Raw genomic sequence first — 12458 nt, forward strand, 5'->3', positions numbered from 1 at the left:
TACCACATCTTCTTTATCCATTCATCCACTGATGGACATCTGGGCTCTTTCCATATTTTGGCTATTGGGGTAATCACTGCTATAAACATTGGGATGCATGTACCTCTTCAAATCACTATTTTTGTATTCTTTGGATAAACACCTAGTAGTGCAATTCCTGGGTCATAGGATAGCTCTATTTTTAACTTTTTGAGGAACTTCCATACTGTTTTCCAGAGTGGCTGCACCAGTTTTCATTCCCACCAACAGTGTAGGAGGGTTCCCCTTTCTCCGCATCCTCACCAACATCTGTTGTTTCCTGAGTTGTTAATTTTAGCCATTCTGACTGGTGTGAGGTGGTATCTCATTGTGGTTTTGATTTGTATTTCCCTGCTGATGAGTGATGTTGAGCATTTTTTCATGTGCCTCCTAGCCATTTGTATGTCTTCTTTGGAAAAATGTCTGTTCATGGCTTCTACCTCTTTCTTGACTGAATTTTTTGGTTTTTGGGTGTTGATTTTGATGAGTCCTTTATAGATTTTTGGATATTAGCCCTTTGTCTGATATGTCATTTGCAAGTATCTTCTCCCATTTGGTAGGTTGCCTTTTAGTTTTGTTGATTGTTTCCTTTGCTGTGCAGAAGCTTTTTATCTTGAGGAAGTCCCAACAATTCATTTCTGCTTTTGTTTCCCTTGCCTCCAGTGACATGTCTAGTAAGAAGTTGTTGTGGCTGAGGCTAAAGATGTTGCTGCCTGTGTTCTCCTCTAGGATTTTGATGGATTCCTATCTCATATTTAGGTCTTTCATCCATTTTGAATTTATTTTTGTGTATGGTGTAAGAAAGTGGTCCAGTTTCATTCTTCTGCATGTTGCTGTCCAATTTTCCCAACATCATTTGTTGAAGAAACTGTCTTTTTTTCCATTGGATATTCTTTCCTGCTTTTTTGAAGATTAGTTGACCATAGAGTTGAGGGTCCATTTCTGGGCTCTCTATTCTGTTCCATTGATCTATGTGTCTGTTTTTGTGTCAGTACCATGCTGTCTTAATGATTACAGCCTTGTAATACAGCTCGAAAACCAGAATTGTGATGCCTCCAGCTTTGGTTTTCTTTTTCAACACTACTTTGGATATTTGTGGTCTTTTCTGGTTCCATACAAATTTTAGAATTGTTTGCTTCAGCTCTGTGAAAAATGCTGGTGATATTTTGATGGGAACTGCATTGAATGTGTAGACTTCTTTGGGTAGTATAGACATTTTAACAATATTTGTTCTTCCAGTCCATGAGCATGGGATGTTTTCCCATTTCTTTGTGCCCTCCTCAATTTCTTTCATAAGTGTTCTGTAGTTTTCAGAGTATAGATCCTTTAACTCTTGGTTAGGCTTATTCCTAGGTATCTTGTAAATGGGATCGATTCCTTGATTTCTCTTTCTGCTGCTTCATTATTGATATATAGAAATGCAACAGACTTCTGTGTGTTGGCTTTATATCCTGCGACTTTGCTGAATTCTTGTATCAATTCTAGCAATTTTTTGGTGGAATCTTTTGGGTTTTCTACATCGAGTATCATATCATCTGTGAAGAGTGAGAGTTTGACTTCTTCTTTGCTGATTTGGATGCCTTTTATTTCTTTTTGTTGTCTGACTGCTGAGGCTAGAACTTCCATTACTATGCTGAACAGCAGTGGTAAGAGTAGACATCCCTCTCATGTTTCTGACCTTAGAGGAAAAGCTCTCAGTTTTCCCCCATTGAGGATGACATTAGCTGTGGGTCTTTAATATATGTTCTTTATTATGTTGAGGTATGTTCCCTCTACCTCTACTTTGTTGAGGGTTTTTATTATGTTGAGGATGCTGTATTTTGTCAAATGTTTTTTCTACATTTACTGAGAGGATGATCTGGTTCTTATCCTTCCTTTTATTAATGTACTATATAATGCTGATTGATTCGTGGATATTGAACCACCCTTGCAGCCCAGAAAAAAATCCCACTTGGTCATGGTGAATAATCCTTTTAATGTAATGTTGGATCCAATTAGCTAGTATCTTGTTGAGAATTTTTGCATCCATGTTCATCAGGGATATTGGTAAAAGACCTTTTTCTTATTTAAATCTCCTTGAATAAAATAAAAAAATAATAATAAAATAAAGCTCCTTGAAAGAAAACAGCATTGGTAATCTACAAGGTAGTACAGATTTATGATACATGTGGAAGGGAAGTGTTTGATAACAGCACAAATGCTAGAAGGAGAGAGACGGAAGCATACACTTGGAGGATTCTTACACAGTTGACCCTTGAACGACATGGGGATTAGGGGCAACAATCCCACATGCAGTCAAAAATCCACATATAACTTTTGACTCCCACAAAACTTAACTACTAATAGCCTACTGTTGACTGGAGGCTTCCTGATAACACAGTCAACTGATTAACACATGTTTTGTATGTTATATGTATTAGATGCTATATTCTTACAATAAAGTAAACTGGAGGAAAGAAAATGTAATTAAGAAAATGACAAGAAAGAGAAAATTTATTTACAGTACTGTATTGTATTTACTGAAAAAAATCCACATATAAGGGAACCCACTCAGTTCAAGCCATGTTGTTCAAGAGTCAACTGTACTATATGTGAAATGATATAATATCGCTTCAAGTCAGAATATGAAAAGTTAAAGATAGAAACTATGAACCCTAAAGCAACCACTAAAATAACCCAATAAGATACAGATGGCTAACATATCAGTATAGCTAAGGGAACAAATGGAATCATAATAAATATTCAGTTAATATAAAAGAAGGCAGTAAAATAGGGAAATAAAAAAAAGAAGAACATGTGTGTTGGATAGAAAATAACAGGAAGGTCGTAGACTTCATCCCAATCAAATAAATAACATATGTACATCAAAGGCAGAGCATTCAGATTGGAGAAAAATGCAAGAGCCAATTATGTGCTGCCTGTAAGAAACCACCATAAATATAAAGAAACAAACAGATGAAAAGGAGAAGTATGGAAGGAGGTATGCCATGCTGAACTAATGGAAAACTGGAGTGCACAACTAATACTGAATAAAGTAGATTTCAGGGAAAAGAATATTACCAGGAATAAAGAGGGTCATTTCCTAATGATAAAGTGGGCAATTCATCAAAATGATAAACAATCCTAAATGTTTATGTACCTAATAGTGGAGCTTCAGAACACAGGAAGCAGATAATGATAGAACCAAAAGGAGAAACAGACAAGTCCACAGTTACACTCTGAGATTTCAACAGTTTTCTTTCAATTATGAATAGAACCTGTAGACAGAAAATCAGTAAGGATATAGAATACTTGAGCTATGCCATTGGCCAACCTGACCCATGGCATTTATAGAATGCTTCACACAGATACAGCAAAATAGACACTTTTCTTAAGTATGTATGAATCATTTACCAAGACAGACCTTGTTGTGACTCATAAAACATATCTCAATAAATTTAAAAGGATTCAAGTCATCCAAAATATGTTCTCTAACCACAATGGAATTAAATTAGAAATAAAATCAGAAATGTCTCTACAAAGTCCCAGATATCTGCAAACACAATTAGAAATAATCATGAGTGAAGAAGAAATAATACAAGGAAAATTGAAAACAGTTTGAATCCAATGAAAATGAAACCCAATATATCAAAATTTGTGGACTATAGCTAAAGGAGCAAATAAAGGGAAATTTATTTCTAAAATGTGTACTAAACACACACATTAGAAAAGAAGAAAGATTTCAAACCAATGGTATCAGCTAAACCCAGTATAAGTTTAGCTGATATCAGTTAAATCCAGTATAAGCAGAGTAAAAGAAATCATAAAGATCGGAATAGAAATGAGTTGCATGTTACTTTGCAAAAACAAAAGAAATTCAAGCCACACCTCACACGGTGTACAAAAATTAACTGAAATGGATCACAGATTTAAATATAAAGCCTATAACTTTAAATCTTTTATTATACACACACACACACACACACACACACATATTTTATTTATGAGAGAGAGAGTGAGAGCAAGAGCGATCACAGAGGGAGAGGGACAAGCAGCCTCGCCACTGAGCAGGGAGCCTGATGTGGGGCTCGATCCCAGGACCCAGAGATCATGACCTGAGCCACAGGCAAATGCTTAACTGACTGAGCCACCCAGGCACCGCAACTTTAAATCTTTTATTAAAGATTTAAGAAATATAGAAGAAAATCTCTGTGATCTAGGGTGATACAAAGATTTTTTAGATAACCTCAAAAACATGGTCTATAAAAGAAAAAAATATGAATTGGACTTCAGGAAAGTTAAGAATGTGTACTCTTCAAAAGCACTGCTAGGAGAAGGCAAAACAAGCCACAGATTGTGGTGGGGGGGGCGGATTGCAAAGCACATAGCTGAAAAAAACTGTATCCAAGATACATAAAAACTCTCAAAATTCAATAAGATGGGAAAAAAGCCCAATTAAAAATGGCAAAATATTTGAATAGGTATATATTTTTAAGAGACTAGGATGGGAGGGGCTTTTGAGGGAGAGGGAGAGAGAGAATCCTAAGCAGGATCCATGCCCAGTGCAGAGCCCAATGCAGGGCTCGATCTCACAACCCTGAGCTCATGACCTGAGCTGAAATCAAGTCGGACACTCTTGACCATCTGAGCCACCCAGGAGCCCCTTGAAGAGATATTTTATCAAAGAACATATACAGATGTCAAATAAACATAAAAAGATGTTCAACATCATAACATCATTAGTTATTAGGAAAATGCTAGTTAAAACCCCAGATACCACTTCATACCTATTACAATGTCTTTAATTAAAAAGACTGGCCATACCAAGTATTGGCAAAAATGTGGAGGAACTAGATCTCTCACACACTACTGTTGGGGATATAAAATGGTACAACCATCTTGGAAAACCTTCTAACATTTTTAAAAGGTTAAACAAATAACTACCATATGACTCAGGCTTTCCTCTCCTAGATATTTACCAAGAGAAACGAAAGCAGATGTCCATATCAAGACTTGTACAAACATGCAGAGCAGCTTTATTTACAATAGACAAAGCCTTGGGGTAGAAGCCCAAAGGTACATTGATGGGTCAATGGATAAATTGTGGTATCAGCACGCTGAAATTTTATTCACCAATAAAAAGGAATGGACTATTCAAAGTAATCATGCTGAATAAAAGAAGCCAGAGAAAAGTAGAGTACATACTACATGATCCCATTTATAGAAAATTTTAGAAAATGTAAACTAATCTATACAGATAGAATGGAGGGGCTGTTGGGGAGTGCAGAGGGGTAGGGGGGTAGAATTACATAGAGGCACCAGGATACCTTCCGGGAGGACAGATATGTTTGCTGGCTGGATTGTGGTGATGGTCTCTCATGGGTATACATGTCAAAATGTATCAAATTGTATGCTTTACAAATGTGTGGTTTCATATTTATTAATTATACCACGAGAAAGATGCTTTAAAACTGTAACACTGCAAACTTCCTCTTGTTTCGTATTTACTTGGTATAAATATTTCCTTTCATGTTCAACCTTTTAGTATTGTCATATCTTAGGTGTGTACTTTGTAAGCAGTCTAAAGCTAGATTTCACAGCATATAACATGCATTTAATAAATACTTTTTGACTGTTCAATAAGTGAATCCAGACTGGTAATCTAAATCTTGATTTAGTCTAGAGAATTTAGTTCACGTACATTCATTATGACATCTCTAAACTCATTTCTAAGATCTTATTCTATTCTTTCTTTTTTTTAATCTTTATTTTAAAAAAATTTTTATTTATTTTCTGACAGAGAGAGAAGGAGAGGGAACACAAGCAGGGGGAGTGGGAGAGGGAGAAGCAGGCTCCCCACCAGGCAGGGAGCCCGATGCCGGGCTCGATCCCAGGACCCTGAGATCATGACCCGAGCCGAAGGCAGACACTCAATGACTGAGCCACCCAGGCGCCCCTATTCTATTCTTTCAATTTCTCCCCTCTCCCTCCCTCCCTTCCTTTCATTCTTCTCTCTTTTTTCTTTTCCCTTTCTCCCCTTTTTGTCTTCACTATCATTGACTGAAATATTTTTTTTACCCCTCATTCAAACCTTTTCCCCTCTACTGCTTCAAAACTATATACTCTATTTTATTGATTATCCTAGAAAATTTAACACATATAGTTTGACTTAACAAAGTGTAAAATTACACAATATCTTTACTCTCTCCCCGGAATAGAAGGACCTTACTCGTGGTGGCTTATTTCCTTGAGTGTGTAATGATGTTACATTTTATTCTGCTATGTGCACACAAGTGCTACAGCATGATAACTGAATTTTCAGACCACAGAGGCAGCATGTTTTCTGGCTCTTAAATTGAGGCAGGGCGGATTGTGGGTGAGGAATCCTTAAAGGAGAACGTGTCTCTCTTCCCGATCTTCTCTCAGAGCCAAAGATGAAAGGCTAGCCTCATCCTATGGGGTGAGTTTTCTTTTTCTTCCTAATTCATCCGGTGAGGGTACGGCCCTTCGGAAATTCCAGATTTATTACAGGGTCCTCCCCTCCGACCTCCCACCCTGTTTAGGCACGCAGTTTTGTCTCTTGACCCTCTCACATGTGGCTCGGGCTTCTTTCCTGTACGTTTTCAATTAACCAGAAATATTAATAAATTCTCTATTCTCCAAGCTTTCTGGTTAACAGAGGTAGTGACTAAGAATGCAGTTGTAGGGTTCAGAGTGGCTGGGATCAAACTGAGACTCTACTACTTATTTCCTGTGACTTGACTAATGAAAATCTCTGTACCTCGATTTCCTCACATGTAAAGGGAGAGGCAATAATGGTGCCTGTCTCAGTCCTTGCAGGCATTAAATAAATTAATACAATTAAAGAGCTTAGAACAGTACCCGGTATCCTGGGATACAGTAAGGACTCAAAGAGTAGCTGCTATTATTGCTACAATTTTCGTGCTTAAAGAAAATGTTCTGAGGTTATATTGCATTCTGTTCTACAAAAGGAGAACAGAATGCAATATTCTGTTCATGCCTTACAATATGAATTTTCGTGATATAAATGATTTTCAACTCTCAAATGATGTTACCTAGTTTATTCACATCTGAAGGTAAATAAATGCTTTCCTCATTCACAAAATCGCAAGTATCTGATATCTGTTGCTTTTCTATTTTTCTTCTTTTTAGAAAATTGTTATCTCTGGAGTTTAGATCTTCAAAGTCTGCTTTTCGATTATAAATTATTTCTACATGCTGTCGGAATAGCAGACACTCCTACACAGAGAAGGTTCTACCACTTAAAAGTAGTACAGTAACATTTCATTTTTTTTTTAACATAAAATGATGCCAACAGCTGGTTCATTTCATCTCTCGAGTCAGGACACATCAGTGTATGTACTTCAAGCTCTGGAACATATCACACATATCACGTGGGCTGGCCCTGCTCCATTAATGACATGTGAGCCAAATAAATTACAAGTCCAAGCCTTCTCCCCAAATGAAACCGATCACATTTCTCAAATACCTGGTGAATGAAGCTTGGTGGCTGAAGCCACGGTTCTCTTAGGAGATGAAACAGCAGGTTTATTAGCATCTTGATCTTTCTGTACTTCTTTCTTTGATCCTAGACAGAGTTTAAAAAAGAGAAAAAAGAAGGAAAGAGAGCTAGTTATAATTGAAACAGTAACACAAGTTGTTTGTGGAAAGGGAGGCTTCACAAAAGGCAAAGGGAACAAAATAATATTTGGGTGATTAGTTGCTATGGTCACCACCCCGTGTGCTTCAGGGAGGACACACTCATTTAGGGCAAAGGGAATTTCGTTGTAGCGTTCAGGGGAATCAGCACACTGCTGCCTCTGATTTGATGAAAAACACCCCTGGCTCTGGAGGTCACTGCACCCGAATGCCTCTGACAAACTATCTGGGAATTAAAGTTGTACCGTCCTCAGCCACCAACTCAGCCTGCCCTCCTCTTCCTGCCCCAACACTTTTTCAGAAGACAGAGATGGAAGCTGGAGCCGAACACAGCTGCCAATGACTTTGGCATCCCTGAGACCCGAGCCACGGGGGACATGGTCTGCGTCTAATGAATTTCCATGCAGCTGGGCGGCTGAGGTGAGCTGGAGAGGCTCTGAGCTCTCTCGGCTGCAGCTGGGCCTTCTTCGTGGGACCTGCTGGTGGCGCTGACCGCAGCAGAGTGGGATAACTTGAGTGCAGGCAATAGCTAAGAACAGCATGGGGCTGCTCCTGAAATTATGTCCCGGTGCAGAGTGCCGTTTCCCCATGAATGCCGGCCACACACACTCACCTTTGCATCACCTTCGTCGGAGAAGCCCAGGACCATGGATGGAGGAGTAGAGAAATACCACACACCTGGACGTACCCAGACCCGCCTCCACTTCAGCACAATTTATCATGTCATTTTAACAGTAAAGCTTGGGAATGGCTCCTGAGATACGGAACCCATCCCAGGCCCCACTCCCCAAAGCCTGCGACCTCACTCTTCTTCCAGAGCTAACTGCTGGTGGTGATTTGCTGGTTATTCTTCCAGACCTCTTTCTAGGTACTTATAAATATTACCTACACACATACAAACACAGCGCTTGGTTAGCTAAATATATCACATATTGCAATTTCTTTTTACCTATCCACATCTTTAAAGATCTTTTTCCTATCAGCGTATTTATAGATCTTTTAAAAAATGCCACATGTGAATAGTCAATAAATGTGCCATAATTCGTTTCCCCATCCTCCTATTGATGAACATTTAGATTGTTTGCAAGTTATAGCTATTAAAATAGCGACACGTGCTGCAATACGCATTCTTCTACTGGTTTCTTTGCACACAAGGACCAGTATCTTTTCAGGAAAAATACACAGAAGTGCTTTTGTTGGATTAAGAGTCTGCTCCTTTGCTGGATTGCTAGACACAGTCCAACTGTCTTCCACAAGGAGCTACTAATTTACACTCCCAGCCAACAGTGCACGAGGGTAACTCTTTCTGCATGCCCCATACCCTATTGACATGGAAGTCTCAATCATTTTCATTTTTGCCAGACACTTAGAGTCTTTTCCTATCGGTCATGTGCCTTTCTTTGTTTGAAAATAGCCTAATTAAATCCTCTGCCTATTTTTCTTCCTGATGTATTAAGAACTCTTCATTTATTCTGGATATTAATCTTTTCTTTGCCTGCTATATAAGTTATATTTTCCAGCCTTTCACTTTCTAAAATTTATTTATAGTATATTTCATTGCACTGTGATTTTAAATTTTAGTATGTTCAAATATACCAATTTTTCCCTTTATACAAAAACACCATTATAGGTGATTTATATGTACGTGTGCATACATGTGTATGCGCACGTGTGTATATATGATGGTGGGGAGAGATTATTCCAGGAGTTTGGAGAGAGAGGCAGGTATTTGGATCCAACCTCCCCATCTTTCATCCTTTTCTGGCCTGACTGGGTTCCCACATCCCCCGCACCATTGGACCTGCCTCACTACCTCTCCATCCTTGCTCACTGGCCTTCTGCTCGTCCCCCCACACACCTGTCACCATCTCTGCTTTACTGCTTTTCGACAGACTCTTTATTCTCGTTGATTGAACTCTTCTAGAGCCTGAATTCTCTTTTGTATTTTTTCTTTTTTTATTAAGATTTTATTTATTTATTTGTCAGAGAGAGAGAAAGAGAGCACAAGCAGGAGGAGTGGCAAGCAGAGGGAGAAGCAGGCTCCCTGCTGAGCAGGGAGCCCGATGTGGGGCTCGATCCCAGGACCCTGGGATCATGACCTGAGCCACAGGCAGATGCTTAACTGACTGAGCCACCCAGGCACCACTTCTCTTTTGTATTTCTCCCCCGTTGCTTTTTTTTCTTTCTATTCTCAATATGCTTCATGGCATTTAGTTTAACACACCCTCAGTCTTTCATATCTCGGTAAGTGGCACCATCATTCACTCACTGTGCTCAGGCCCCAACACTAGGAGTCATCTTGGTTTGTGTCTTTGCTCCCTGCCCCCATTCGGCCCATTAGCAAAGCTTGTTGGTTCTCCTCTAAGTACATCCCAGGGCTGACCACTTCCCTCCCCTCTGCTGCCCCTGCAGAGCCCAACGCCACCACTTCCCTGTCCTCCCCACTAGAGCCTCCTACCTGATCTCCTGTTCCCACTCCTGCTCCTTTGCAGCTCATTCTCCCACAGCAGCAGATGAATTGCTTCAAATCTAAGTTAGAGCAAGTGATTCTCAGTCTTGAAACCCTCTGAGCCCCTTCCAAGATACTCAGAATGAACTGTAAACTCCTTGTCACATCTATGAGGTCCTACAGACCAGCTCTAGCCAACAGAAATACAATATGAGCCGCTTGTGTCATTTAAAATTTCCTTGTAACAATATTTAAAAAGTAAAAATCGTAGTGAAACTAATTGTAATAACATTTTTGATTTGACCCAACATATTCAGTATCACTCCAACATCTGGCACTGGCTACATTTTGAGTTCTCAATAATGGCTCACGAGGCCCCGGCCATCATACTGAGCAGTGCCGCCCCAGATGATCTGGTCTCCTGCCTACTTCATAGACACAGTGTGGTAGCTAACTTTATGTGTCCACTGGACTGGGCCACGGGGTGCCCAGACGTTTGGTCAAACATTTTTCTGGGTGTTCCTAGATGAGATTAAATTTAAATTGGTAGACTGGGGAAAGCAGACTACCCTCCCCGACGGGAGTAGGCGTCCTACAATCTGCTGATGGCGTGGGCAGAACAAAAGCCTGACTAAGAAGGAACGTCACATGCCTGACTGTTTGAGCTGGGATATCGGTCTTCTGCCCTCAGACTGGAACTTACACCATCAGCTGTCTCTGGGTCTCTGGCTTGCCGACTGCAGACCTGGGGACTTCTCAGCTTCCACAAACATGTGAGCCAATGCCTCATAAGAAATTTCTTTATATATATAAAGTCTTTACTTAAAATAACAGATTTTATATTATATAATACGTAAATTATATATATTCTATATCTTCTGTCTCTATATAAAGTGTATTACATGTACATGTATGTATATCCTATTGGTTCTGTTTCTCTGGAGAACTCTAACACACACGTGGCATCACTCTGCCCCTGCTCATGCACTCCAGCCATGCTGAAGCCATGCCTCCTCCCATTCTCCATTCAGCTCCATTTAGCTGGATTCCTTCTGCGCAGAACATGTTTCCCCGAGACCCTGAGCATGGTTCACCCATCCATTCATTCAGGTCTCTGCACAAATGATAATCTTCAGAGAGGCCATGCCTTACCCTACAGGTGAAACAGCCCTCCTGCCCCCTGCCACTGTCCCCTTCACTTGCTTCATTCCTCTTCATAGTGTGTATCGTACCCCAAATACATGATACCCTCCTCTGTTTTGTTTATTGTCTGCCTTCCCCACTAGATCCTAAGCGTCAACCACAGGGCCCCACCCATCCTGGCCCAGTGTGGTCATTCAGTCAATTCCGCCTCTTGTCTCCTCCCTCCCACCGGGCTTCTTTCAAGATATCCTGCTCAGGCACTTCAGGGCTTACAGAAGGCTGGAACCTGGGGTCCTGAAAGCTCCCACTTCACTCCACCGAAGCCAGACCCACCCTGCAGAGAACCCAATCTATGGCTCACTCCATTCTTCTCATCCCTCCTTCCGCTCAGATTTTAGGTATCAACAAATACAAAAAGGTACGGGCACTCAGGGGAGCTGAAATGTTAAAAGCCAAAAGTCTGCATTAAACACACTACTTTAGAAGAAAATTAAACATGAATATTTATTCAGTGTCTCAATATTTTTCATTCAGACTTCGTGGGGTATGACTTGCCTGCTTCTATCAAAAATTTAAGTATCGAGGGGCGCCTGAGTGGCTCAGTCGGTTAAGTGGCTGCCTTCGGCTCAGGTCATGATCCCGGGGTCTTGGGATCGAGCCCCAAAGCGGGCTCCCTGCTGAGCGGGGAGCCCGATGCGGGACTCGATCCCGGGACTCCAGGATCATGACCTGAGCCGAAGGCAGTCGCCCAACCAACTGAGCCAGCCAGGCGCCCTAAAATCTTTTTTAAAAAATTTAAATATCGATATACCTGACCTAGCAGTTCTGCTCCCACAGATCTCTCTTTGGAACCTCTGAGTGTTACCTTCCATGGCCATAGGGGTTTTGCAGCTGTGCTTAAGGGAAAAGATTATGTGCAAAGCGATTTCATACGTTATTCACAATAATAAAGGAGAGTAAATCATCAAAATGCACACTGGGAAATGGTTAAATAAATTGTGGTATATCCATACCATGTACTTTTATGCAGCCATTAAAAAGAATGAAGTAGCTCTATATTGTACCAGCACGGAAGATTTCCATGATAAATAAAAGAGCTAGCTGTTGAACTCTATGCATGGTATTATCCCATTTTTATAACACAAAATGTTATCTGTATTATACTTTAAACTATATAAGAAGATTTGAA

The 12458-nt window shown here is 40.2% G+C and overlaps 1 protein-coding gene across 7 annotated transcripts in view; it reads right to left on the reverse strand.

The window, feature by feature from the left end:
* Nucleotides 1–12458, reverse strand: part of MTUS2 (microtubule associated scaffold protein 2) — a 581138-nt gene that overhangs the window by 139553 nt on the left and 429127 nt on the right. For all 7 annotated transcript variants that reach the window (XM_025874487.2, XM_073894733.1, XM_073894728.1 and 4 more), the window contains one exon: nt 7508–7606. In XM_025874487.2, coding sequence (XP_025730272.1) covers nt 7508–7606 — 99 coding nt within the window. The remainder of the gene's footprint in view (nt 1–7507; nt 7607–12458) is intronic.

Source organism: Callorhinus ursinus, unplaced genomic scaffold (genome assembly GCF_003265705.2).
Source record: "Callorhinus ursinus isolate GAN/ISIS: 27379988/994484 unplaced genomic scaffold, GSC_fseal_2.0 scaffold7, whole genome shotgun sequence".
In the NCBI taxonomy this organism is placed as follows: domain Eukaryota; kingdom Metazoa; phylum Chordata; class Mammalia; order Carnivora; family Otariidae; genus Callorhinus; species Callorhinus ursinus.